This window comes from Podarcis cretensis, assembly GCF_951804945.1.
Source record: "Podarcis cretensis genome assembly, chromosome: 3".
In the NCBI taxonomy this organism is placed as follows: Eukaryota; Metazoa; Chordata; class Lepidosauria; order Squamata; family Lacertidae; genus Podarcis; species Podarcis cretensis.
This window is the reverse complement of record NC_137172.1, coordinates 28675933-28701354: the sequence shown is the minus strand read 5'-3', so window position 1 is coordinate 28701354 and position 25422 is coordinate 28675933. Positions and strand designations below refer to the sequence as shown.

At 38.8% G+C, this 25422-nt stretch overlaps 1 protein-coding gene across 1 annotated transcript in view; it reads left to right on the top strand.

Moving 5' to 3' along the window:
- USH2A (usherin) overlaps positions 1–25422 on the top strand; it is a 446098-nt gene that overhangs the window by 87707 nt on the left and 332969 nt on the right. The window contains exons 17-21 of the mRNA XM_079968364.1: positions 2670–3164; positions 3978–4250; positions 6095–6252; positions 7585–7729; positions 18568–18798. Of these exons, the coding sequence (XP_079824490.1) occupies positions 2670–3164; positions 3978–4250; positions 6095–6252; positions 7585–7729; positions 18568–18798 (1302 nt within the window). The remainder of the gene's footprint in view (positions 1–2669; positions 3165–3977; positions 4251–6094; positions 6253–7584; positions 7730–18567; positions 18799–25422) is intronic.

Sequence of the window (25422 nt, the reverse complement as noted above, 5' to 3'; positions counted from 1 at the left end):
ATACTACCTATGTATATTTCACTGTATGTATGTATGTATTTGAATTTGTATACCACCCTTAATCTGAAGAACACAGGGCCGTTCACAGCATAAAAATACAAAATGAGAACATAAAATACATAATAAAAAAATCAAAAATAAACCACCCCCCCAAAAAAAAACATATTTAAAGGCTATAGAATCAGCCAAAGTCCTGGTTATAGATAATTTTTTTTCACCTGGAGCCTAAAAATATGTAATGAAGGCTGGGTTGACTCAATAGAGGATGAGTCTCTTAATCACAGGGTTGTGGGTTCGAGCAGAACACTGGGCAAAAGATTCCTGCATTGCTGGTAGAACCTTCGTGGTGCCTTTCAACTCTACTAGGCTATGATTCTGTGAGTGAATGATGGAGAGCCTCCCTGGGGAGAGCATTCCACAAATGGGAAGTCACCACAGAAAAAGTCTGTTCTTGTGTTGCCATCCTCCAGACCTTCCACAAAGAAGGGCATCAGATGATGATCATAGGGTCCAGTTCCGTTCAAATGGAGGAAGGCCATCCTTGAGTTATTGTGGCCCTGAGCCGTTTAAGGTTTATAGGTCAAAAGCAGTGCTTTGCATTGGCCCGAAAACTAATTGGCAGCCACTGCAGTCGGGCCAGGATCAGTTAAGATGCTCAAACCGTCTTGACCTGTTGAGCAACCTGACTACCAAATTCTGCACTAGCTGAAGTTTCTGAATTGTTTTCAGAGGCAGCCCTAAGTATAACCTAGATGTTACCTGAGCATAGAGGAGAGAAGTTAGGCTACCCCTGTCCAGATAGTGATACCTTGTAATAACATTAGGGCCCACTGGTACTCCATCCAAGACTTGCTTACAAGCCTTCCTTCCTCTAGGCAGTCAGTTTAGCTCTGGTATCAAGTGATTTTACCATTTCCTGGTCAGCAGCCATATTTTCAAATGAGCAAATCCAACAAAATTAACTCCCCTTACTGACTCACTTTCATCTATACCAAGGAACAGGTAAAGTGGTCTCTTTAACGACCACCACTCGCCGTATGAATGGCAACTTCTTCTTAAGCACCTCAGTTACTCACTCCTATGTCCTTGTGTCTTACTTGTGCAGGAGAAGGGATATTAAATGAATGAAAGGCTTCACCATATCCTCTCTTGCTCATCATACTGGAGGGGAGGGGAGGGGGTTGAAGAGCTGTTTGCTATCCCCTCACCTTGAGGAAAGTGTCTTAAGTTGTATAATAGTCCGGGTAGTGATTATTTGAATTGGGTCTGTGCTAGGTTTTAGAGGGAAAACATTATGTGGGCAGATTAGGTCTAGTCGCTTATATCTATATCACATGTTTATCTGTCCTCCAAAAGAAGTCAAGTATCCTTGTAATCACAAGTGTAAAATCATGTGAGGGAGGTCAGGCTAAGAGACTGACCCGCAGTCACCCCATGAACTTCATGGCTGAGCAGGGATTTAAACCCAAGTGTCTCCATCCTAAGTCCAGCACTCTAGCCAATAGATAATTTTGGCTGTCATATGCTTGCATTACTCTTTTTATTGTCTAGAGATTGGTAGTAGTGTACAGAATGAGTCCTGGTCCTCCAGCTGCTGAAGTCCTAAGTTTAGTACTTGCTTCAAGTTCAGATTCTGACACTTTTCTATGTACATACACTATCTTACTGAACTATTCTGGGATAAATTATGCTTTACATCTTTCATATCCTAACAAGAGTGTTTAGCAATTCAAATGTATATCCGAGAGATTTACTAAAGTCCCTGCTATGTTCTTGGAATTGAGTGGAGCAATCCTTCTAGAATAGTGTGCTGATGCCATTTCGAAATCATATTAATATCGATGAGCAGCTGCTCTTAAAACATTAACTAACTACTGGTTTCCTAATCAGAGACTGATATAGGCTTGTTCAACAAATCATTATTTTCTAAAGCCACAACTGTTCCTTAAAAAAAAAAATTACCATTCTGACATTTCCTGACAATCATGATAATTAATGATGTGAATATAATCTACTGTTTGGCATTTGAATACTAAGATAAATTTGTTAATGCTGCCAGATTCTTATGTTTATGACTATATTCTTAGTATGTGTGTAGCATCTGTAAGACACACAGGGGACACCACCTAAGTGCAACAGCGTGCATACAGGTCTTAGTACTAAATAAGAGTTTCAAATTACAAATGTAGAAGCATTGAACTTTTCAAGGAAAATTAACAGTAGTCTCCAAACCGGGCCTGATTATTTGACTGATGGCTTTGCAACATTAATGTGAAAAGATTTTGAGAGTTCTTTTAGAAGGAAGCAATAGGCAATAGATGGATAAAAAACCCCATTATTTTTCTTCTGTAACTCTGATGTTTTCAGATAACACATTATTACATGGTACAGCTATTTGATACATAAAATAATGCAAAAACAACCATTACTGTTTATTAATGAAATTAAATTTATTGAGACTTTACTAAAAGCAAGGAATATTTTATTCAAGTTTACCAGTGGTAGTGGAAAGCGTTGTTGGGGAGGGCCGTTACCTGATCACCCTCCCAGCACTGGTAATTACAAAGTATCCATTATACTGCAGGTTTAAAAAAATAAAAATGAGAAATTTGCATGTGGCTCCTTGGGATCTGACAACTGAAATATTACATTTTATGTTTATATCATAGGCATCCAGATCTTCACAGATACCTCTCTATCTCCCTATTCCTTCTATTCATACCACCTTGAGGCCAGCAATGTCCATGGATCTACAAGCAGTGCAGCATTGACATACAGAACACAGCCTGGGATACCTGTAGGAAACTTGCATTTAAACCCAGTTATTCCTGTTGGACCACACTCTGTTTCATTCAGCTGGACAAGCCTATCAAACGACTCTGGTCCAATAGAGAAATATGTATTGACATGCACTTCTTTACCTGACCTTCAGGCCTGTGACCAGTATGAAGGCTTAGAAACCTCAACAACTGTCTGGAATCTGGTCCCATTTACAAAATACAGTTTTTATGTTCAAGCGTGTACCCGTGGAGGCTGTTTGCAGAGCCAAGAGGTGGCAATAGTTACTGCACAGGCCCCACCTGAACAGCAGCATCCTCCAGTTGTACAAACTATCAACTCTACGTCACTGGCTATAGAATGGAACCCACCCAATAAAGCAAATGGTAGGATTCTATTTCTTTTGCTTAAGTAGGTACAGCATGTTTTGCTCATATAAGTGCATTTTAAAAATATTATTTTTACTGTGCACAACCTTTTCTCCCCAGGAGAAGTAAGAGGGGCTGGTGAGGGGTAGGTAATGGTAAAGGGCCCCTTGGTGGTTAAGTCTAGTCAAAGGCGACTATGGTGCTTATCTCACTTTTCAGGCCAAGGGAGCCAGCATTTGTCCACATACAGCTTTCTGGATCATGTGGCCAGCATGACTAAATTGCTACTGGCACACGGAGGACCATGAGAAGTGCCAGAGTGCATGGAAACACTGTTTACTTTCCTGCTGCAGTGCTACCTATTTATCTACTTGCCCTGGCATGCTTTTGAACTGCTAGGTTGGCAGACCAACCTTCCGATCAGCAAGCCCAAGAGGCTCAGTATTTTAGACCACAGCACCACTTGTGAACAGTATAGTACCAAGGATCACAGAGATAAGCAGAGTGTTTGGTGGTTTGACATTTACTTCTGGGACTAAGGATTCCCACTCCTAATGCAAACATTCTTAAACAAAATTTCTCTTAAACATGTTGCTTTGAGATGAAAACTACATCACAAAATTTGAAGTGCAATTGGAAGAGTCTAGAATCCATAGGAATTAAATTCCTCAAGCCTGTGGGAGGGCAGGTTTTGCAATGTATTATGGTTGTAGTTGTATTTGTACAGTGCTATCAGTGGACAATGTTTCTACCAGTAGGTGGTACTAGAAACAGAAGTATTTTAGATCCTTTCCGGCTGACATATCTTTGGTAAACCACTGTTATTTCTAGGTATAATTATTAGATATGAACTATATATGAGAGGAACCCAACAGTTGGATGGAACACATATTCCTCCTGAAAATCGTGTTTTTGAAACAAGTGGGTGGTTCAGTCCTCACCCAGTGATAGAATCTGCCAATGAGAATGCTTTGAAACCACCTCATACTAGCACCAACATCACTGATTTGGAGCCATTCACAGTATATCAGTTCCGTGTTTTATCAATCAATATGGCCGGCAGCACATTTTCGCGTTGGACATCACAGAGAACAGCAGAGGCAGGTAATTGTTAACCTTTGTAAACTCATTTTCAAGACATATTTTTCTTTTGGAATATGCCTTTCGAACCATACTCCTTGACATTGCTTGCTCATTTAGGTTTCACCTTATAAGTGCTATTATAGGATTCTTTGCCATCTTCTTAACAGTTTAAATTCACTAGTATTTCCTCATAATAACTGTGCTTAAACTATACTACATTTAGAGTAGTCTTATTTACAGAGTCTTAAGACAATATACCAGCAGTATGTTGTTGGCTTTTTTTGTCACATTTATCACATATTACCTTCATGTCAGAGTGAGCTTTATGATGATCATTGACAGTCCACAAATGAATTCTGGAAGTAGATGTTATGGAACATGTATAGCTGCTGCCAAAAGCTAACCCTACCCCTCTGCACAGTAAATTCTACTCAAACGAAACACATAAAATGGCATCATTGTTTTGCGTATTTTTTTCCATTTCTGCCAGTAGCAGGTTGAATAGGTACGTAAAAATTTCACATGTAGTTTGTGATAGTGGATGACCTGTGGGTTTTCTGCTTTGATGGGATACATACATGGGGTGTCATAATGTCTACACCTAGCCTTATGCTGCTGCATTTACCAGTAAATTAAAGACCCACTCTCCATTGAACTCGGGGTAACTGAAAAAGATTTAACTTTGTCTGGATTAGGCCCTTACTTTGAAGTCTTATTTTTTCATGGGTTGATTTGAAAACATGTTTAAAAACATTTGTGGTCTCTGATCCTATTTTCATGAAATTGGTGGATGTGGTTGATGTCCAGGTTCAATTCAGTTAATTATAACTAATTAAGAATGGTTCATAAGCATAATTTTATTTTAAGAGTTGTCATATTGAATTAACTGGTTGTTTATAATTGTACATTACTTTCTAGCCAATGATTTCTCTTTCACTTAATTTTATCTGCTAAACAGATAGGAAGTCTTCCACTATGTTGGATAAGAGTGATTTATACCTTGTTATGCTACATTTAAATGAACATTCGAGTCCCATATTTACTTACTTGGAAGTAAACCCTACCTATTTCCATTAAATTGACTCTCAGAATCATTTGGTTAAAAAAGATCATAACAATAGTCTAACTCAAGTCAACCATGTAGGTATCTCAATCCCAAAGATATCTCAGTTGAACACAAGCCCCATTGATTTCCCTCAGCTGGAACTTAACGTAGGAATAAATGGCTGAAAGCCAAAGATTGTGTATTGCGCTGTTAACATTTAAAAACCCAGCATTTTTGCTGTGGATGGGTTTGTAAATGGTATTTTCCAAAAGACAACCATTTTACAGTGCCTATAGGTCTTGAAAAATGGAGGCTTATCCTGCAGCAGCCAAATATGACACAATTAAACATCTCTGAAATACCAGCTATTATAATACAAGAGAAACATGTTGATTTCAAAACTGCTCAGCAATTAAATTTACTTTGACAGTGTTTAAGTGTTCAACAATTTTTCCTCTAATCAGGGTTTTCCTGGGTCGCAGAATGGCTGTGCTTTTAAAAATCCATCTGTATTATTCTGTGAAACTTATATTGTGTTTCAAATTTTAAGTGGTGGTTAGTGCACCATAAAAATAATAGATCCCATACTTTGCCTATAGGTGGGACACATTTACTTTAAATTTGTAGCATTGAAAACCATATGAAAATTCCTTTTAGACCTGAAAATTAATTTCTACAAGCTGCTTATTTAGGAATTGGATGCAAACAGCCATTTTATCAAGTTTAACAGATGGTATTTTACAAATATAGTGGGAAAACTTGCCTGACACATGTTGTTCATTTATTTTATGATAAATTAGCACATTTATTTGTGTTTTAGCTCCTGTATTCATGCCACCTCCATCAGTATTCCCTCTTTCACCATATTCTGTCAATGTATCTTGGGAAAAGCCACAAGATAATGAAGCAAGAGGAGAAGTGATGGGGTACAGCGTCAATGTAATTACTGAACAAAAAGTATTGCCAGTGTATTCTCAGGTATTATTGTTATTAGCAATCTGTTTTCTCTGCTTATTGATATATGGATGTTATAAAGTGGTCCCAGTCTTGTTGGCTATGCCAAATTCAAATTTGCCAGTGGAGCAGTGCTCGCCATTATGAAAGTGCAGTGGGGAGTATCAAAGTTGTTACTGTGGCATTTTGCCCAGGGTGGAGCTGACTTTCTGTTTGTTTGTCTCCGTATGAGAGGACATGGCTTGTTCCTGGCAAATTGTTCTGAAGGGAATGTCTGATGGCTTGTATACATGAAGTCATGGTTTAATTCTGCAAGGATACCCAAGAGGTTCCGTGCAGACAAAACATTTCTTAGTCTCCTGGCCATTGTTAAGAGATAAGGAGTGGGCTGCTTGCTGGAATAAAGTAAAGGTGAAGGGACCCCTGCAATGCTCCCTCCCTATTGTGGATTTTTCCTTCCTCTTCTTTTCACTGTTCCACTGAAATAATGCCCACGTAAACTACCTTAGAGGGACGCGGATGGCGCTGTGGATTAAACCACAGAGCCTAGGACTTGCCAATCAGAAGGTTGGCAGTTCGAATCTCCATGACGAGGTGAGCTCCCGTTGCTCGGTCCCTGCTCCTGCCAACCTAGCAGTTCGAAAGAACGTCAAAGTGCAAGTAGATAAATAGATATCACTCTAGCGGGAAGGTAAATGGCGTTTCCGTCCACTGCTCTGTTTCACCAGAAGCGGCTTAGTCATGCTGGCCACATGACAAAGAAGCTGTACACCGGCTCCCTCGGCCAATAAAGTGAGATGAGCGCCGCAACCCAAGAGTCGGTCACGACTGGACCTAATGGTCAGGAGTCCCTTTACCTTTAGACTACCTTAAGTGCTAAACCCACTAGTGCTGATATATAATTAATATTGGTGATGATACTAATAAATTTATCTGTTTGCAAGAGACAAGTCTTCTTTTTGAAATACTTGTTAGTCATCCCTTTTATTCCATGGTGATTGGATTGGTAGATTTCATCACAGAAAGTTGTAATGCTTAATCTACACTGTTTGTAAAAATAACCATTTCTGTTTATTTATTTATTTATTGACAATCTGCTAAATCTGTGATTGCATAAAATCTGTGTAAGCTGTGACACTACAGTTTATATTCAATTACAATTTATATTCTAGCTCATTGAGGTTCTTTGAAAAATCCCTGTTTCTACTAATGGCTCTTGGCAAACGTATTAAGGTTAAAGAAGGTTTTTTAAAAATCAGCAAAAGCTAATTTCTTTTTGTTAAATGTACTTTCTTATCAGTGTAAAATAATGGAAGTGCTATCAAGATAGCTGTCTTAACTCTATTTGCTTTTTAGGTTTTGTATGTTGCTGAAGCTGATGAACAGTCCTACACAGTGGAAGGACTGGAACCATACAGAATTTACTATTTTACCATTACTCTCTGCAATCAAGTTGGCTGTGTCAGCAGTGAGCCGGGAATGGGGCAAACTTTAGCAGCAGGTAAGGGAAGAGAAAAAATTGTATTGAAGTATAAATTTAGCACGCACCTTTCTAATGAGCACCATTACAGATGATCACAGGTTGATGCATAGTGACTGAGATAGGTGCTGTGTTAATACAAAGTGACTAGCTTAATTGGTATTTGTTTACCATGACAGATTAAAAACAAAACACCATGTTTTCCACATAGGCTTGTAGTGTATTGGAAAGCCTGCATGGGTTTCTTTTTCAATGAGAAGCCATTTAACATAACATTTGTTTGTTTGTTTACAGTTTCAGCAAATAAAGTACATAAGCCTAATGAAGTTAATATTTACTACTAGCACCTTTTGTATCAATAACATGTTTAGCATAGATATAGCATTTTACAGTTGCAAAATTATCGGCATCCTGGTCATAGGATGCATCACCTGTTCCTGCATTTTTGGGTAGAAGGACCACCTATCCTGTTCACATTTTGGATGCCCTATAGCAAAACCCCACCTTTCTCCTAACCGGGAGGAGTGCAGGAAGTTTTTCTGAGAGCTGTATGCATGCTTGAAACCTAGGAGGGGGGAAAAGGTACACTTGCAAGATGTATAAATGTCTGAATATTTGGATGGGGGGTGCACATGTGACCCTCTACCCCCACATAAATTGGCATAATGTTTGAATATGATTTGTCTGTTTATTGCACTACACCATATAGTAGGGACAGGGAAGATTTTTCAGCCCAAGAATCGCAACCCCTTCTAGGCAATGTTTTGGGACCCACATGTCAGTAGGAAGCACTGGAAGCAAACGTTGGCAGAGCAATGAATGTTAATTTTACCTTTGCACTGTTGGCTTGTTCCCAACCACACTGAAACATCCCTCTCTGTCTTCCGTCCAGGCAAGCAATAGGCATTAGAAGAGTTTAAGGATACATTCCAGCCAGACAAAACATTCAAGGAGAATGCAAAGCAGGATAGGCAAGGGGTGTGGCTAGGGAGGAGTCCTGAGAACAAGATAGAAAGATGCATTTAGTCAATGGGTTTGAACTTCCCAATCCCTGGTGTACAGAAATATACTCCTCAGCATCAGTCTCAAACACTCAGTTGAGATGTGTAATTTGGAGAATCTGTAGGTGCCAATCCTTCAAATCTTTATACCTCAGGATTCTGTAATATATTGTAATGAACAGTTTCAAAAATAACTAATGGAATTTAGATAGGACCCTTGGCTATTATTAGTGATAAAGCATTGTTTCCTGCTTATCTGTCAATTCCCTGAAAATAAATAGCTCATTGAAACCTGACAGCTTGTTTATTATTGTTTTAATAATTTGGTATCAGTCACATTAAACAATACAGTAGAGTATAAAATTGAGTGACCAGCAGATTTAGATATATTAAATGTTGAGTATTTTTCTATTTATCATTTCTAGGTTTGGAAAGTTGCCATTTTAAGCCTGTATCCACTTGAATTAACTTTTTTCACTGAAATCTAGCAAATGTGCTTTGTGTGTCAACTCTTGCTGAGATGCACAAGCAAAACACAATTGACAAATTATTTTAAAGGCTACTTTAATTAACAATCTCCTTGCTTCTAATTATCAGGAGTAAATGCAAGAGCACCATCTGAAATGCATTTTGATAGCATTGTGGGTGTTTGGGGAAAGAAGCTGCAGATCCAGTTTTGCTAGGCTGTGCATATAACATACCTTATGAAGCACATTTAAAACCCAGGGCATCCTCGAATAATCCTGGGAACTGTAGTTTATCTCCCACTGAGCTACAATTCTCAGCACCTGTAACAAACTACAGTTCAAATGTATGGTGTTTACATGAAAGAGAGAATTATGCATTTTGCTCCTACTTCAGTGACTGCTTTTCTTTGGTAGTCTGGAAGACCAATGCAAACCAAAAGCAGAGGGACTGCTTAAAGGTAAAGGGACCCCTGACCATTAGGTCCAGTCGTGACCGACTCTGGGGTTGCGGCGCTCATCTCGCTTCATTGGCCGAGGGAGCTGGCGTACAGCTTCCGGGTCATGACTAAGCCGCTTCTGGCAAACCAGAGCAGCGCATGGAAACGCCGTTTACCTTCCCACCGGAGCGGTCCCTATTTATCTACTTGCACTTTGATGTGCTTTCGAACTGCTAGGTTGGCAGGAGCAGAGACCAAGCAACGGGAGCTCACCCCATCGTGGGGATTCGAACTGCCGACTTTCTGATCGGCAAGTCCTAGGCTCTGTGGTTTAACCCACAGCGCCACTTACAAGATCCCAAATGCTTCCTTATTATAATACATTTTTATAACAGTTGTAGGGAGATCTGTCCTGGAAAGTGAATGGAGGTGAAAGGATCCACAGACTTCATCGGTTTCATTACACAGCTTCACTAGGCATCTTATGTTCCCAAGATAATTTATGAGAGAGACTTCGGAGTTCTGCTTAAAGCAAAAGTTCCACAGAACTGTTGGCTCTGGGTTGTTCAGAGCATCGCTTTGTAAAGTGGTATGGATCCTTACCTGCCAGTAGCACTGCAGGTGTAGTCATCTAGTAATGTGAGTGTGAACCAGCTTGAACTTTCCATCTGCAAGTATACACTTTTACATTTGAAACCTTTGAAGCAAATGATACTTCTATACCTTTTCATCATGGAGTTTAAAGTAAACACATGGAAAGCAGCAGAGAAGTGCCATGGAAACCTGAATAATTATTTTCTATAGGGAATCATCAGATATTACTGTTAAAAAATGGGACTGACGCTCCTGCAAATAACTCCTATCATCTTTGCTGCCAATGGTGAACAGCTGGTGGCTGAGGGAAGATAACCATTTGGTTATTGTCTCTTGCTCATGTGTCAAAGCAAAAGTGAATATTTAGACATTCAGGGGGCATGACAGGCCCATCTGTGTAGGTGTTGCCGGGCAAAACCTGCACAAACAGAAGGATTGTCAGGACCAAGCTGGCACAAGGAGAGGTGCTCGTGCAATGCGTTAGCGCTCCTCACCGCTCCAGGTTTCACATATATTAAAATCAGACAATAATGCTAATATTTCTACAGATCCCATTTTAAGTGTAAGCAACAGTAAGCTTGCATGTTTATGCTTGGTGTCTCCAAATTAGAATCCAGAACATGCAAAGACAAATCTGAACTTGAAATCTGAATCAAATTCCCACTGATGTCTAAGAAACACAGTTATCATTTATTTGTCAGATATTAAATATGAGTTTCAATTAAAACTGTCTTCATGGTTGTCACTGGAGGTTTCACAGGTGTTCAAAGAAATAATTGTAGAACATTTTAAATGCCTAACGTTGACCTTAAAGTGGAAATATAAATGTGTACTTAGGGCTGTCATACATCTGGATTTTCCCGGACATTACTAGGATTTCAAAGGTGGGAATTTCCGAAAGGTGGCTCTTTATCCAGGATCTTAGGGCAAGTCAATTGAAAAATCATGGTTTTTTGGGTGTTTTTGTAAAAAAACATTTGGGGTGCCCTGGTTTTTACTTTTTGAAATATGGCAACCCTACGTGTACTGCATGTTTTGTGACAGGTGAGCATGATATTCAGAAATGGGTTTAAAATAGTTTAAATGGCCTATATATAGCAGACCCCCTTTATATGAGCCTGAGCTATATGATGGTACTGATTATCTCTTTGTACCAGTGATATCATAAAACACTGTATTGCAAATTCATTGGCCCAGATTCAGCTAAAGTTGGTCGTAACTAAATAAACAAGTTTTTTGTGTAATAATCTTAAGACCCTTGAGCAACTTTGTCATAGAGAATTCCAGGCTAGGGATCATTAGGAAAGGAGTTGAAAATAAATGCCAGTATCATAATGCAGTTATACAAATATACGGTGTGGCCGCATTTGGAATACCGTTCACACTTCTGGTTATCATACCTCAAAAAGGGTATTTTGGAGTTGGAAAAGAACAACCAAAATGATCAAATTCCCCTGTGAAGAAAAAAGTTGCAACATGTGGGACTTTTTAGTTAAGGTGAGTAAGAGGCAACATGACAGAGGTGTCTAAAGTTTTGCACGGTATGGGAAAAAGTGGATAGAGAAAGGTTTTTCTTCTTCTCTCACAATACTAGAACTTGTGGACATCCAATGATGTTGAATCTTAGAAGGTTGAGGACAGATAAATGAAAGTCCTTCTTCACATAGTGCAGTTATGGGACTTCCACAGGAGGCAGCAGTGGCCACCAACTTGGTGGGTTTTAAAAATGGATTGAAGAAATTCATGGAGGATAAGGCTATCGGCAGCTAATAGCAACAGTCACATCCACAGTTGCTGGGAATCCCAGGTGGGCAGAGTGCAGTTGTGCTCAGGTCCTGCTTGCGTGCTTCCCGTAAACATCTGGTTGGCCACTGTGAGTACAGGATGCTAGACTAGATGGGCCATGCTGTGAGTACAGGATGCTAGACTATCTGCCATGCTGCAGGGCCACATATACCTATTTCTATCTTTGATGCTGTTCTTTTCCTTTGACACTTGTGTATCTGGAAAATACTCAGTTTTCATCAATTTATGAATGGAATACAGTTGCCAAAAAGCAAAACAAGCTCCACACCTTTGGGAGCATAGGATTTGATGTATATTTTTATTCAAGTTTTGCTATCCCTAGGTTTACCGTCTTCAAAGAGAAACCTGTAATGCCTGAATTTCCAATAGTTCAGAAAGGTACACACTACTGATAAGAACCATATGTTTTGCCTGTCATATAATGGTTTTTAAGCACAATACTCTATCATAGTCTTAAAAACCACCCATATCCAATTAACTGGTAATTAGTGGTGCATTAGATTTTCCTTTCTCTATTAAAAGTAAAATACGCAGGCTGTTTGCCTCTGGTCTGAAAACACACATTGCTTTGCATGCAAGTACATAAAAGTCTGTCACTGTGAATGGGACCCAAAGTGATTAAACAAGCACTCTTAATATGTTAATTTATAATTTTAATTACAGCAATCTTGTATATATAGTCATTAGTGAATACTAATATAAATATTTTTCTACCTTTTTATTCATAATGCATAAACCAATCATCCCCTTCTTTCTCAGCAGTTGCCTGTTTTTTTGTTTCACAATACAATCTTTGTTCTTAGTTATGAATGCATTTTGTTCGTTCCTGTCTTGAATAATCCCTCATTAAAACAAAGTCACTTTCTGCTCCATGTTTAAAAGGGAAAATAAGCATGCAAATGTGCCATTGCATCTATATATATATATATATATATATATATATATATATATATACACATACACAAATATATACTTTTGCTTGCCGTCCTTCAATTAGTCCCCCTTCTTTGAATCTAATTTTATTTCTTGTTATACTGGTTTGATATAGGGACTCATGAATTTCAGGCTGGTGCCAAGAGCTAGACTGAGATGGGGAGTGGCGGGGGGCAGGGTAGAAGAATCAAAGCCTCTTCAGGAAGCTACAGAGGCAGCAAAGCAAAAGCGAATTGGCTTCACCTTTGACTGAAACTCTTGACTAGTACTGGAATCCTGTGATGATTTTGCTTGGTTAATAATCCAGTTATTTATTTCAAGAATATAGGCACTGTGTTACAATTAGAGACGTGAAACATAATCTGAGGAATTTGCAAATGACAGATAATTTAAATAACTCCCGAGATAAACAGTATCCGCTCAGTATCTTCTCTTGCCAAGTGCTCTCCAGCTACAGATTGGGTGCTCTTTGTGCACCACTGCATGAGCTAAACCTTATTTGTTTGTTCTCCCCAAAGGACATATTTCACTCCTCGGGAAATTGCACAAATTATTCTGTTGCCAGTATGTCAAATTTGCATGGTCTTTAGGCTGAGTTTAAGTTGTATTTCTCTTGATTAAAAGCTTTTGGTTCAAAGCAATACTTTTTAATTGCCTAATGATATAAGTCAGTTCTTAGGAAAGAGCCATGCATTTAGGAGTTCATTTGCAATATAACTGAAAAATTCATTGCATGGCAGTAAAACAATTTACTGTTAATTACAAGGAGAAGAATTTGCTGTACCATGCTCACAGATTGCCATGAATCATGCAGCACTCCTAGAGATTTATAACAGATGTGTAAGTGGGATGAATTAGCAGGGTTTAATAACAGAGACACAAATCATGCAGACTTCAAGGAGCTTTAATTGATATACTAGAATGTGACGGGCATGAATCACTCAGCCATTCAACAGCACTGTAACATATGGTCAGCTCAATATGCTGCATCTTAAATCGGTTGGTGAGTCGTTGGTTGTCCCATATGGTGGAAGCAATATATTTTTCGGGATTTTTTTTTTTACATTGATTTTTAAAGAAATATGATTCTATGTTCATAATACAATGAACCCTTAAAACTTGTTATGTTTATTTGAGGAATATTCCAGCCCTACTGTTTTAAACTGGAAATAAGTAGCTTTAGTCCTACCATGTGCAGGTATGTCATCAGGATAACCAATACAGCTGCCTAATCCTTGCCCAGGGATGGTTTGAGTAGCTATAAATGCCCCAAGGCAGCAAACAAGGCTGTCGCTGCCCCCACTGCCCATTAGTTCTCTACTAGCTCTTCATTTGTACTCCCACCTGTCTCCTATAGGACAAATTTAATATCATGATGGAGGTGGCCAGAGAGAAGGGACTAGTGAATGATGGGTTTGCACCATGGCAGGAAGCTCATTTAACACCTGGAAATTTAAAGGTATAGGCACTGCTTCTGGGTACTGGACCTAAAGTTTTTATTTTTCAGTTTTTCCGTTTCAGTTTAGCTTTTTAAAAAATATGTAATTATGACTGCTACTTGTGGAACAGTTTTATTGCTGTCTATTGCTGCCTTCTCTGTTCTCTGTAATTCATTTGTTATTAACTTTGTTTTGAAAATGGTTTTCACAGTGTCTTAATGTAAGCCCTCCTATAAGTTTTAAAAATTGAAGTTCAGGGTATTACATTTTAAATCAATCACTAGGCAACCCTGTTGGTGTGTCTTTGGGGGCTTCATCAGTTAGGATTCTGGACTACAGACTAAGCTATCCTTGCTCAACCATTTCTATGTCTCCGTCACTCCCATTCACTACAAAGATTTACTCATGAGGTTGAATGGCAAAATACTTTGCATTGCCAAACTAGTCACAGTTCTATTAAAAACATTCCCGGCACCCTTTTATTAGCATCTTGTAACAATAGACAAGCTGCTTCAGCGAAGGGAGCTCTCATTTTTTAGTCGAGGGGCAAACATAACATTGAACGTTTGCTTACGAACTGAAATTGTACACCATATGAGTTTGAGCGTATGTGTGTGTTTAAGGACAACCCTACAAGTAGCCATTTAAAAGGTTAGAGTTCTAATTAGCAGTAGCCAAAGCATAAATGAGACCATATTCTCATGAATGGTTACGTTTTCAAAGTGCTGCTAAAGACTGTTGCTATTTCGGCTTTTAACTGAAGAGAAAACACTGAGGAGCAAATTTCAGACTAAAGCCAAGAGGAACCAAACATTAGAAGTGCTGCTGATTATTTGAGAGGTTGCTGTTGATATAAACGCATGAGAGAGAAGTAGACCTGTAAATTTTGTAGCTGTAATGCAAATGCGTTTTTATTAGCTTTAGAACCTGACAGGCTATAGGAAACTTTTAGCAGCTGCATTAGCAAACCTGACAGATTTGTGAAAAGAATACACTATCCTTAGAAGCATGGCTGCCAGAATTTAATGTCAACAATTAAAATTTATTTTGATACTCACCTAGTGTTTATTACTGTTTGTATACACAACAGACCTTACTAATACAGAGATGCACTATTAGATGGAATTACCATCTGTTCGCAGTGAAATGCTGGCATCTGTCTTAGCTTCTAAAACTAAAATGATATCGTTTCAAACAAAACAAAGTTAACTGCTCTTTACTTACCAACAATTATATTTTTCTTTTAGGCACACAGATTGTATGTGTGTGTTCACGCACACAAGCGAAATGCTTTTTTTTATAGTGACCTATACAGCAATATCTATAAGTGATATATCTTTAACATAAAACAGTATGGGCCATCTGTTTGGTGCCCTCTGTTACACAACAGCAAACACTTAGTCATAGGCGTTTAAACTAATGTTTTACCTTTATAATATATCAACTATATATTATCTAGGAATAAATTTTAAAAACACTACATAATTAAAATATGCAAAATATAGCTGAGTCTACTAAAATACAGTATGCTTTGACAGATGTGTTTTAGGAGGCTTGGACAAAATTTAAATAGGCAAAATTATAGACTGCTCCTTCGACAAAGCAGCTACAGGTACACAGTGACACCTTTAGGAAATGTATACAGTGCCTTTTAGCCTCCAGTAGCTATATTGTACAATCCAGTGACATGGCAACCTGTACTGCAGATTTATAATCTTACTTTTTTCATCCACATTGCTGAAGTACCAGCTTCAATAGAGACTCTTCACTGTACATGTCAACACACAAGTATTCTGAATCACCAAGGACATGGTAGTTACAATACTAATGTTATACCGAAGATGTTGCTTTTTGAAAGGTTGGGTTTCTGTTCCATATATCACAAAATAATAAATTGTGTCATGCTAGTGTTTAATGCGTGTACACAGTGCATTAACTGTAACTGTAGTACATTTATTTGTGCTAGAGTAGACTTGAAAATGATTAAAAAATCAATACTTTCCTGTCAGAGAAGCAAGTGTTACAATGCATTTAAGTAGTTAATTGCACAAGCCCCATAAAAGCTTCAAATTTGGGTAGCAAAGATGTTATAATTACAGTGCAGGCAACTCCTATTTATTAAAGGATGCTTGTTTAAGGGAGATGTGGTTGTTGTTGTTGTGAAGAAAGGTTGGCTGTATGTATTCATTTTAGAAATAATGAATTTTAGCCTTTTTGCTTTAGCAACTCTAAGCTGAACTAGAGGACTCAACCTTGGCACTCACATTTAAAATGCTGACACAGACTGATTTGCTCCAAAGGTGAAGTTCCAATTGTAAAGCCATGTTTTCTTTTGAAACCTGTGCATTAATACTGCATTTCATTAGCGCTCTGCGCTACTTATGCGGGGAAGCTTGTGACCTCACACTGCACTACTTCAATTTCAACACAGTAAATTTCGAACATAGCAGTATGATACTAATTAGATTGTGAAGTCATAAATGATGTCCAAGCAAGAATTTACAATGCATAGCACGGTTGGTGGGTTTTTGTCTCCCATCATTCCCTCTGCCAAAAGTAATATTTTATCATGTTGTAGAAAAAGTAATAGCAACATACTACAGGTTAATTTGAGACAATGATGGTTTTGTATGCAAGAAGCTTTAAGGATATGTTATTAATTTGTTATAAATGAAGTGCTTTGCAACAAACTCTTAGCTAACTGATGTAATTTTCAAGATGCATATTTTAATCCAGATTGTTCTCCAAATGAATGTCGTGCCCTATAATCACTGAAAACTCTGTCTTTGATATATACTGCATAGTTTAGGACTCTCCTCATGTAAAAACATTAGAGGTTTGCAAAGTAATGATTGCTTGGGGTACAGAGTGCATAAAAGTATTGCTATGAGGTGTTTCTTTTGGTGGGTAGACTGTATGCCTGGGGCCCCCTCCCTCTAATTCCTGGATCCAGAATGGATTCAATTCCTGAAATAGCCAGGCTAGCTTACTGTTGAGTTAATGGCCACCTAAATATGGGCCATTAAGGTAACAAAAGAAGCAGCTCTGTGCCAGATTGCAAATGGGTGGACCCCACTTCCTCAACTTGCTGGTAGTTAGAAAGACAAAGGCCAGAGTTGAGAGTTGGTGTGTGTGAGGTAGAAGCTGGAAGCTCAGGTTGTAAATATGTGCAAATAAACCATAGATCATAAAAACATCACAGTCTCCGCTGTCCATCATTCTGAAGGGAACCATACCCTGGGTAAGTGCCTGGAACCACTGGAATCTAGCATTGTGAAAAGATTGGGATGGTGTGCAACAGTATATTATAGCTAAAAGACATCTTGAGGAAATTGCTGCACCGAAGTTAACCACATAGCATAGCAGTGACCAGTTTTCCAGGCCAGCAAACCACAACAAGCTACAAAAGACTGCATACCAAATAATTGCACTAGTGCAAAATGCATTGGCTCAACTGCTCACGGGGGGAGGGGGAGGGGGACAGCCATCATATGAAAGAATTGCAATGGCTGCCAATTTCCACTGAGTTAGGTTGAAGGTGCTGGTGTTAGTGTACAAAGTTGCATACAGCTTGGGACCAGGATATGGATAAGATCTGTAGGAAAAAGCATCCTGCAGATACCATCCTACCAGGAGATCCATTCCACACAATGATAGAATCGGACCTTTAGCATAGCAATACCTAACCTTTGGAACTCCCTCCCACTGTAATCAGACAGGCGCCTTCTCTATTGTGATTTAACTGAGCGGTAAAAGATCACACAAAATCTCTTCCTATTCCTGATATATTTGATTACACTCTGGAGAGATAGCTGGGTGCCCTTGTTCACAAGAATAAGTTGAATTTGTGCCTTAAGGTCTGTATTATTATTTTTATGATGCTGAGATGAAATTACTTTCAGTCAGTAGTTAAGGTGAAAAAAGCCAGTACTGTACCACTAACAAGTCAAACAAGACATTGGAGGGCTGCCATTCAGATTTTTTTACTAAATCAAGAATTATCTGTACTGTATGATTGCAATAGTACACAGGTCAAAGGTTGTTTGCAATTGTAATTGATACTGCTTTCCTAGGGGACGATATATTATACATGTAGAACTCCCTTTATTCTGAAAACCAGTATTGTTTGGATAACCTTAACTGGACAGATGCATCTTTCGTTTTTTCTTTTTATATAAATAGCTCCAAGACAGCTAATTGCCCCTTATGCTGAAGGAATAAACAGCACAGTGATAAAGATAAGTTGGAAGGAACCTAAAGAACTTAATGGGCCTCCTCCAATCTATCAGCTGGAGAGAATGGATGCATCTTTAGCAACATCAAGTGTAACTGTAATGAAAGGAATCCGTTTTCCAGGAAATGGGTATTATAAATTTCCAAGTTCTACTCTGCCTGCCAACACATATTTTACAGGTAAGGAGATTGTGGTGATAGCATGCAGTGTAAAAGCTTTGGTTTCTGTTTAGACTACAATGGGATAGTTAGGGTGCCTTTACACTAGCCCATTTCTCTGGAATTGCTCTTTTTAAAAAAATCATTTGTTTTTAGAGCACTTCCACATGATGTTATTGTTAACTCTTTTCATTCTGTTGCTTTCTGAATCATCTTGTGCTTCTTGAGACCTGATTTTTCACTATTTTTGTGTGAATGCAACTGGTATTGGGGCAATTCAGGGGTAAACCAAAGGTTGTTCATCCCTAATCACCGGGCCCAGATAATAAATAATGTAATAATAAAAGCGGGGGAATCAGCATGATTAGAGGTAAACCTTGTGATATGGAATACAAAAGATTTCTTAAATTACCCAAGTTTACATGGTTGGGACTTCTAGCAACAAAACAACTTATATAAATCAACAAACAAGTATGCAATTTCACTCACCAGCCCCTCAAGTTTCCTTTTCTATTTTTCAACTGAGCCTGCATTGGTTGTGGAGGTCTTTGAGCATCCTCCGTTCTTTCTGGGCTTTTAGTAAATGTTTTCTCAGAAGTAAGTCCCACTGAGTTCAATGGAATTTACTCTCAGATGATGGGGTTAGGATTGGGATTGCAGCCTTAATCTGCTTCCTACTGCGAAATTGAATAACCAAAGGAATGTATCCTTCATTATCATTCTTTTCGCATGGAAAGAGGTAGTCTATTTTTTTACCTGTTGACTTATGATCCTAACCCTTATGCAGTAAGTAAAATGCAGGATGCCAACCTGTGACATTTTTACCCAGAGTGGTAGAGGCCGCAGGGGATCATAATATTTGTGAAAACAAACAGAAGGACCCCACCTCATTAACTTTGTCTTTAAGGTGCCACAAGACTATTTTTTGTTTGTTGCAAAAGACTAGCATTAACTTTGGAAAGGAACACACAGAGAAAGTGACTGATTTGTAAACATCTGTTGATGGCTGAGATGTTTGTATCTTTTGTGCACTATGATATTTAAAAATAGGTAGATGACATAGTATAAAAAAAGACTTGTGCAAAATAAACCAATTGCAGGGGTACAGAAAATACCAGATGAAAGGCTGGAACGGCGTGAGGCATGTCCATACATCCCTATATATGGCTGTTCTATTCAAGGACCAAGAATTATTATATTTGTTTAATTAACAATATTTTGCAACCCTTAGAAGCATTCATTTTCTGCTGCTCCTTGGATGAAGTCATTGTGCAAATGTTTCTCCTTAACTGGGAAGAATGATAACTTAGGGGTAGTACATCTGCCTTGCACCCATAAGTTACCAGTACCTTAACTGCAGGTGCTGGGAATTAAAAGAAGTATCTTAGGCAGCACAGCTAAAAAACCCCACCTGTTTGAACCCCAGAGAGCTGCTGCTAGGTAGAGGCTAACAATGGTGTAGGGGAGACTCCAGGAAAAAATGGTTTGGGGGAAGAAAACACCATTATAGCGGAAGCAAAGACCTTAATACATTATGACTGAAAGTTAGGGTGGGGAAAATTTGAGAAATGGGGAAGGGCGCACCCACTACCAGAAACTTGTGCCCCTCCAGATGTTGCTGGACTTCAGCTGAGCTCCCTTCAGCCCCTGCCAGTAGGGCTGATAGGAGTTATAATCCAACAACAGCTGGAAGGCCACAGAACAATCCCTGCTTCAGTATAAGGCAACTTACTAAAACCTGCCTAACCTAAGCAAATATATGAATCATGGCATAACTGTGGGTCAGGCAAAAGGGCATTCTGACCATGCTTCCTTTTCCTTCGCTTTATCGTTATTGACAGTGACATGTCCCACTATGAAGTGTTAGCTGGCCTCAGAAAAGAAAGAATTTAGCCCTCTCTTCATTTCTCTCAGAACCTTTTTTGCTAGGACTATGGCCTTGCACTTAAAATGAATTCACAGTTCCTTCTTGAACAAGACATTTCCTTTCTTCCTCCTTCCTAATCCCAAGAAGCCTAAAGATAGGGTGAGAGGGGAGCTGGAAACACTTTAAACAGGAGTGATCCAGCACAACAAAGTGAATTGTGCTGCTTTGTGAACAAAAACATCTTAAGACATTTTCTAATGTGCACGACAGGGACTTAACGCTACAAATATGCGGAGCTGACCCTGACCGGGCAGCATTACTGTAGTCGTATTTTCTTTTTCTTCTGAAACAGGACTGATTTATTTATTTATTTATTTATTTATTTATTTATTATTATTTTATAGAAACTTTTTTAAAAGTCTGCATCAAACATTTGCTTTTCCTATATATCATTTTCTTTGAAAAATACAGATTTATTTATGCCTTTGTACAAAATCTCAAAATCCACCCACTTAAGAATGAATTTTTAAATGTACCTTTTGGTAGGGTGTTGCAGGCACTAAGACACCATTCTAAAAACCCATCCTAAAGAATCCATTGCCAAAGTATATAACTGTCCAAGCTGATCAACATTCAGCAGCTACATCTTGAAATTCAGAATATGAGAATGGAATAGATAACAACAGGGTTGTGTCTAGGTTTCAGGAGGCCCTGGGCAAATTGCCTTCTGGCTTCCCTTCCTCTGGGCTTGTCTCCAAGCACTGCCAGGTAGCTGGGTTCTGACATTTTATTTTCCCACAATGCCCCAAAGCAATGCTATAGTAGGAGGAATTTGGGAAAGGGGGGTGAATGTATTCAGTGTAGCGCTATGGAGATAATCCCATCAGTACAGTGGTACCTCGGGTTAAGTACAGTACTTAATTCGTTCTGGAGGTCCGTTCTTAACCTGAAACTGTTCTTAACCTGAAGCACCACTTTAGCTAATGGGGCCTGTAGCTGCTGCCCTGCTGCCGCTGCACTATTTCTGTTCTCATCCTGAGGTAAAGTTCTTAACCCGAGGTACTATTTCTGGGTTAGCGGAGTCTGTAACCTGAAGCGTATGTAACCTGAGGTACCACTGTACAAGCATTTCTGCTTGCCTGCCAGATGGATTTCTCCTGTCCATGTGTCGATCTGGGGGTTATCCCAACCCTCCAGAGCAGATTTGGCATGGATGAAGGAAAGGAGGAAAGTCCCATTGTTCTAGTGGGAATCCTAGCGCAACAACTGAATATGCGGCCTTAAAATGGTAACTAGACCCTACTGTATGGTGCCGTTAGGAGCACTAGGTTGTTATTGTTGTTAAATGACTGCCCTGCAGGGTCCCCAACAGCTTCCCAAGAATGTTAGGTGCTGCCACTGGCCCTCAATTCCTGTTGCAGCAGCAGAAAACTGTGATCCCCATAGATGGCCTTTAACCTCATATCTAACTCAGTGTACACATACACCTGTGCTGATGCTGAACCTTGTTCACAGGAGTGCTCTTCTATTCTTCCAATGAACTGAGAGCAGCATACATACTGATTATTCAGTTTGATCTTCACATCAATTCAGTGGTGGGTGGTAGGACAGAAGGCAAGGAGCCCAACAGTAGATGGCATTAGAGTCAAATACTTATAGTTTTGTCCCCACCCTCCTCCCTGCTGATTTGTAGAAGGACAGCAATGAGACTATGTCTTGGCTCTCTCTCTCTGATGGGGAACTATAATTCGTGACTCCATTTTTCCCCTTGAGACTTCCCCCCCAGATTAAAATGGTATCTAAAGCAAGTTACAGGTTGGGATGACAATGTCACAATGGTTATAAGGGGGTGGGGGTAGGAGAGTGCATTGATTCCCCTCTGTAGCTCTTTGCCAGTAGAGGAGAGGATTCCTGGTGGAGAAATTTCTTTGCCATGGTAGAGGCCAGGTGGTAAACTGCTACTAGCAGTTCTGCCACTGACATGAGAGGATAGTAAGCCTTCAGTAGTGTGTGGAAGTGGGGTATTTTGTGAAGACAGCCACATGCAAACCCTGCGGATACCCCCAAATTCTTGGTCCCCTCAGCTATGCCAGCCTAGAGTAGGGCCTAGGAAACACTGTTTTCACCCCCAGTTTGCAAAACTGGGGTTCTAATTTGCTTAAGAATGAAAAACAAATCCTACTCACCCACCTTATGATATGCTGCTTTCAGGTGCAGAAGTGAATGGATTCCCCATTCTGTTCCTGCATAGTGCTCTGTTAGTGGATGGGGGAGAAATTTGCTTTGGTTTATAGTTTAATGTGGAGCTACCTAATTTTCACTTCCCAAAACAACTTGTGGACTGAAACAGAGCTATTCCATTCCCCCCCCCCCCCGAATTTTGTGATGCAGTTCTCCAGCAACAAATGTGTACTAAGATGCATGCAATAGGGGAAAGTGTGCATACAACTGCATATATTAGTGAAAACAAGCAGAAATGCATTCTACCAGGGGAAATTGCTTGCAAAATTGTGTATATTAGGCAATGTTGGATACAAAATATGTATATTAGGAGAAATGTGCATTTAAATGTTGATGAATTTTCACGAGGCGTTTTAAATAAACAATCTGATGTGGAAATGTGGCAGACTGAGCTTAATATTGCAAAACTGAGAACTGAAGTTGACAGTTCTGTCTATTACTATCTTTCTTGGCAGTCCTATACTATTGGGGCTTACTTTTGAGTAGACATGCATAGGATTTCACTGTACAATACCATACTCCAATACTTTGACTTTCTGAAGGACTGCCTGCTTTCTACACTACTCATGAGCTGCGGTTTTCTCATTCTCGGCTTGTGGTTTTTGCAGAGGACAGTCATGATGGAACTAACAAGTGGTGTATTGAACAAACAAGGAAGGGAAGACATTCATTGATTCCAATTGTCTGTCATGAATATCACCAGGAAACGTTCCTATGAATATTATCAAGGCATGTTTCATCCCCTAATTGATCTTTCAGAAAGATCAAATTAATATCTTGTCTAACTATGATGAGCCTTATCAATTGAGTGATTGCCAATATTAAAGGGGGGGGGAGGAGAGGATTAAATTTTTCTGTCCTTATTAGCTTAAAGTACTTATGGCCTGAAATCAATCAGATCATAGACTGAACAATGGTATTTTTGGCAAAACTATCAGTCAGGATTTAGCTGTTGCAATATTATACTATACAGATTTGTGTGTGGGGAAAACATAATATAAGCTTGTAAAGCCAAACACTCACATGTTTAAACAATTATCTCCTAGATGAACAGAGACACACTACTTTGGTTGAGGAAAATGTAAATACAGTTTATTTTAGATAGGTAGCCGTGTTGGTCTGCCATAGTCAAAACAAATTTTTTTTTTTGTTTTGACAGTTTATTTTTTCATGGATGCACCCCCTCCCCACTCCAAGAGATATCAAACATTTCATTGAAGCTCTTTTTGCTATGCAAAATTCATTAGCAATTTCCCCAAAAGACAATCTCCATCAGGTTTTGAATGTCCTTTTCCAACAGCAAGCTAGAGATGTGCAGCCCCCCCCCCCCGGAATTTCTCTAACTATATCAAACTTTTATTGTTGCCTTATGTTGAAACACCTCAAAAGATGAGATGAGGAAATACCTCCAAATTGGCAAAACTTCAGTTGTAACTGTATGTTCAATTATAGCCTTTTAGGATTCTTAGTGCTATTTGTTTTATTTTCCTTTACTATACTGTTCTCAAACTGTACAGTAATAGTAAAAAATAGTTTGAAGCAACTAGCCTCCTAGATATAACAATCTCCGGAGTATATTGGCATCTTGAATGACATGGGATCATGTTTATTTCTATATTAGTCTTCCATTTTTTCCACATTACTCATGTTCTTTTTTTGATGCGCTCAGGAGGAATTTATGTGATGTGACCTCTTGATCCTTAATGTAAACTGACAAATTTATTGTAACCTTAGATATTGATGCAAAGCAAATAACTAAATTCAGAATGCTAGTGTTAGCATAACTACTAGAATGAAGAAGTATAGGCAATAAAATTCAGGGCAGGCGTTTAATTTATTAAACTGCAACACTTGTTCTATCAGCATTTTATTTTAAAGGTAGACTTTACCTTTAAAAAGAGACAGGGAAGATAGTAAAATCATTAAGTTCTTTTATGTATTTCTAAACAGGGATGGCTAGCAATTGGCATGGTCTGTTCATTTGGATCAAAGAGCTGTCATATTTTAAATTTAATAGAGAACATAAATGGAGGCGCTTGTAATCAAGAAAGCTTGATTTTTTAAAATTGCTGATGGAAAGCCCTTTATTGGCATGTTAACATATCTCTTTAGGCTGGTTAATTACTACCATGCGGAATAAGAGAAGGTTAGTTCATTGGCTAAAAGCAGATATGCTTTTAATTTAAATAATTATGTACCGACTTTGGCCTGTTCATTCCACTTGCTCATCTCACAAGGTAAGCAGTTAGATTTTATAGCACTGGATAGTAATCGATGTTGAGGGGCCTTCTGTATTGATCTCACCAAAGTCTTTGATCTAGTAATCACCAACTATCACTATCCTCCAGGCTCACCGCTATAGTATTACTATTCCCTGTTTTTTTAAAATATGCAAAATTACAGAGAAATGACCAGGCACTGAAATGGAGAAAGAGAGAGTTGGTTAGCCACCTGGGCACAGCTATTTCAATTTTAAAAACAGAATTATGTAAAATAATGTGTACCACTTACACCAATCGAAGCAGAACACACAAAAA